We start from the raw sequence: 2,529 nt of genomic DNA, 5'->3' as shown, positions 1-2,529 counted from the left end.
GACATTCCTGATTTCTCTGCTTCACCATTTGCCAAATAAGCAGAATACAAATAGAGATTTAGTGTTTTTCTCCACCAGATTACTGCAACAGGTTTATATGTGACATGTATGATGGATTACCGGAGGGGGGAACTGCTGTTTTCTAATAGATAAGATTTTGTTTTAATGCTCGCTGAAAGCTACAGCCTCGGCGCGACATCATTTGAAGAAGTTGTGTAGAATAAACCCCCGAACCAAGAAGACTACAAAAGAAGGTGTTAATCTGAAACAGAATCCTTTATTAAGAAATGGAGGAAAGTTTAAAGGATAAAAATAGACATACATGCAACAGCAGATGCTTGCTATATGTTTAAATTATATTAAATATCAAATATCAAATAAATGTAATATTATATTAAATTATATATTTGTGAAGCGCCTCGTGATTTTTATCTTGAGAGGCATGCGACGAGGGTCAGATGCGTGTGTCTAACGCTCAGTGCGTGAGAGTTGGCAGCCCTGTTTTAGATGGCTCATGTTAGCATGTTGTTAGCGATAGCTACAGCAGAGTTGTTTACGGCAGTTGTAATTCCACTTTCAACCAGTAGGGCGGGGAACAGGAGACTGCTCGGTGTCACTTTAAGACAAACATTCTAGACCCTTTTATGTCTAATATAAAGAAAACAATGACATAATTAATTGAAACATTACATCTTCAATGTATTAGTGAGCAAGTGAATAAATAATTCAGTCGCCATGCGATCGTATACATTTGTGCTTCACCATTGTTTTAATATTACGCTCTTATTTTAGAAGAGTAATCAGAAAACACCTGCTGAGCTGGCTGTTCTATTTTTCACTGCTGCTGCCTGTAAATGAGCACGTAAAGTGAAACTGAACTAAGGCAAAGGCTTGAAGAATAATGTAGCAGACAGCCATGTCGTTTAGGAGATAGGAGCTGTTTAAGTCCAGTAGGACATGAACATTATTTCTCCAAACACAGGCTGTTCAGAAGGTTATCTACAGCAGGTGAGATAATTATTCATAACTGTTACACAAACTACAACATGACAAATAAATCAGTTTAAACTCCAGCTGGTGCATCTCCGTCCAATCATTTCTGGAGCAGCTGTGAATTTGACTCTGTTCTCTCTGCAGTCCACGAGTCGCTCTCACCTCAGGAGCTTTAATCCACACTAAACTCTTTATGTGAAAAGTGAACCACGTTCATTCTAGTCCCAAAAGAAATATACCTCTTAGAGTCATGCCAGGGTACAAAAAAGAAGTTATTAGCTGATTTCTTGGACTGATAATAGCTCCACAGCCGGGATAATAAACCAGGGGTGAAAGTTTTATATCGACTACCTGGACGCGAGACAGAAAAGAAGAATTGGTACAGCAGATTGCTCTTTTTGTTCGGGATACACAGCAGACAGTTTCGAAAGAAACATGCGATTCCCCTTTTTGTTTCTTCCTTACAGCATCACCACCTGATAACATCTCACAGCTCCGTTCTTGGTAAGAGGTTTTGTTTGTTTCAAAATGGCCTTCTTTCTATTTAAAGAAAAAGAACCAAACAGAAAAGAAAACTTTGCTCAGCATCAACCTTGAGGCATCCACCCTGTTCTTTCATCGCTTATCACTGACTCTATGAATGCTACCTGCTTTAAAGTCTCAATTTTAGGCTGGTCCTTTATGGAGGATGGGAAAACAGATGACACGGTGCTGTGAATGTAGGCTGCTGTGGGCCTTTTACACGATCTGCAATGACACGGAGTCAGGAGGAGGTACAAAAGGATGAGAAGCAAAGTCACTGTGGAGGCTAGCAGTGTTGTGTAACCGGTGTTGAATGGCTCTGCCAAAGGCGACAGCACGGTCACATTCACCTCCCGAGTGGCATTCAGAGTCTGCCTAGCGTCCACAGCTGTGCACAGATACAGACCTGAGTCATTGACTGTGGCTGCGTGGACCTCTAAGGTGCCATTAAAAAACATGCTAATTAGAGAGTCATTAAAGCCGTTTGGAGTGATGAAGCCCCTGTTCGGGGAGAGCCACGTAAATGAGAGATCTGCGCCGCTCAGAGATGTTTGGCAGTCCAAACGCACTCTGCCCCCCTCCGAAACCTCCACATCAGAGAGGAGGACTGTCACGGGCTGCATGATCGCTTTCTCCACACTGCAGTTGTGGAAAAAGCGGTTGTAACGGAGGAAACGGATGGATGCTCATGGGTCCCCATTAATGTTGCAGGTGTGCTCATCGATGAAGTCCTTCACCGAGTTGTAATCCCTCAGACTCCAGTGCCAAAACATGCTATACATGGAGCAGTCACACACAAGGGAGTTGTTGTGGAGATACAACCCCCGCTGCACGAGCCGGGGCAACGCCTTCACGTCCTCCCATGGAGGACGGGTCATTCGGTTGGAGGAGAGGTCGAGCATAGCCAGGAACGGGTGGCTGTGGTCTTTGATAGAGAAAAATGGGAAGTGTGTGATCTGGTTCAGGCTGAAGTAGACCTTTTTCAAGCTACTCAGACCACTCAGCATGCTGGCC

General features: G+C 43.5%; 1 protein-coding gene across 1 annotated transcript in view; it reads right to left on the bottom strand.

Annotated features, from left to right (window-relative positions):
* Positions 1-257: 257 nt before the first annotated feature.
* The window catches only part of LOC107397129 (amphoterin-induced protein 3), a 3,931-nt gene continuing 1,659 nt past the window's right edge, over positions 258-2,529 (bottom strand). Inside the window, 1 exon segment of the mRNA XM_054738177.2 lies at positions 258-2,529. This exon segment is cut by the window's right edge and continues 438 nt beyond it. Within this exon segment, the coding sequence (XP_054594152.2) occupies positions 1,581-2,529 (949 nt within the window). The 3' untranslated portion in view covers positions 258-1,580.

The sequence above is a fragment of the Nothobranchius furzeri genome, chromosome 15 (assembly GCF_043380555.1).
Source record: "Nothobranchius furzeri strain GRZ-AD chromosome 15, NfurGRZ-RIMD1, whole genome shotgun sequence".
In the NCBI taxonomy this organism is placed as follows: domain Eukaryota; kingdom Metazoa; phylum Chordata; class Actinopteri; order Cyprinodontiformes; family Nothobranchiidae; genus Nothobranchius; species Nothobranchius furzeri.
Note: the sequence above shows the minus strand (reverse complement) of the source record. Positions and strands in the feature narration are given on the sequence as shown.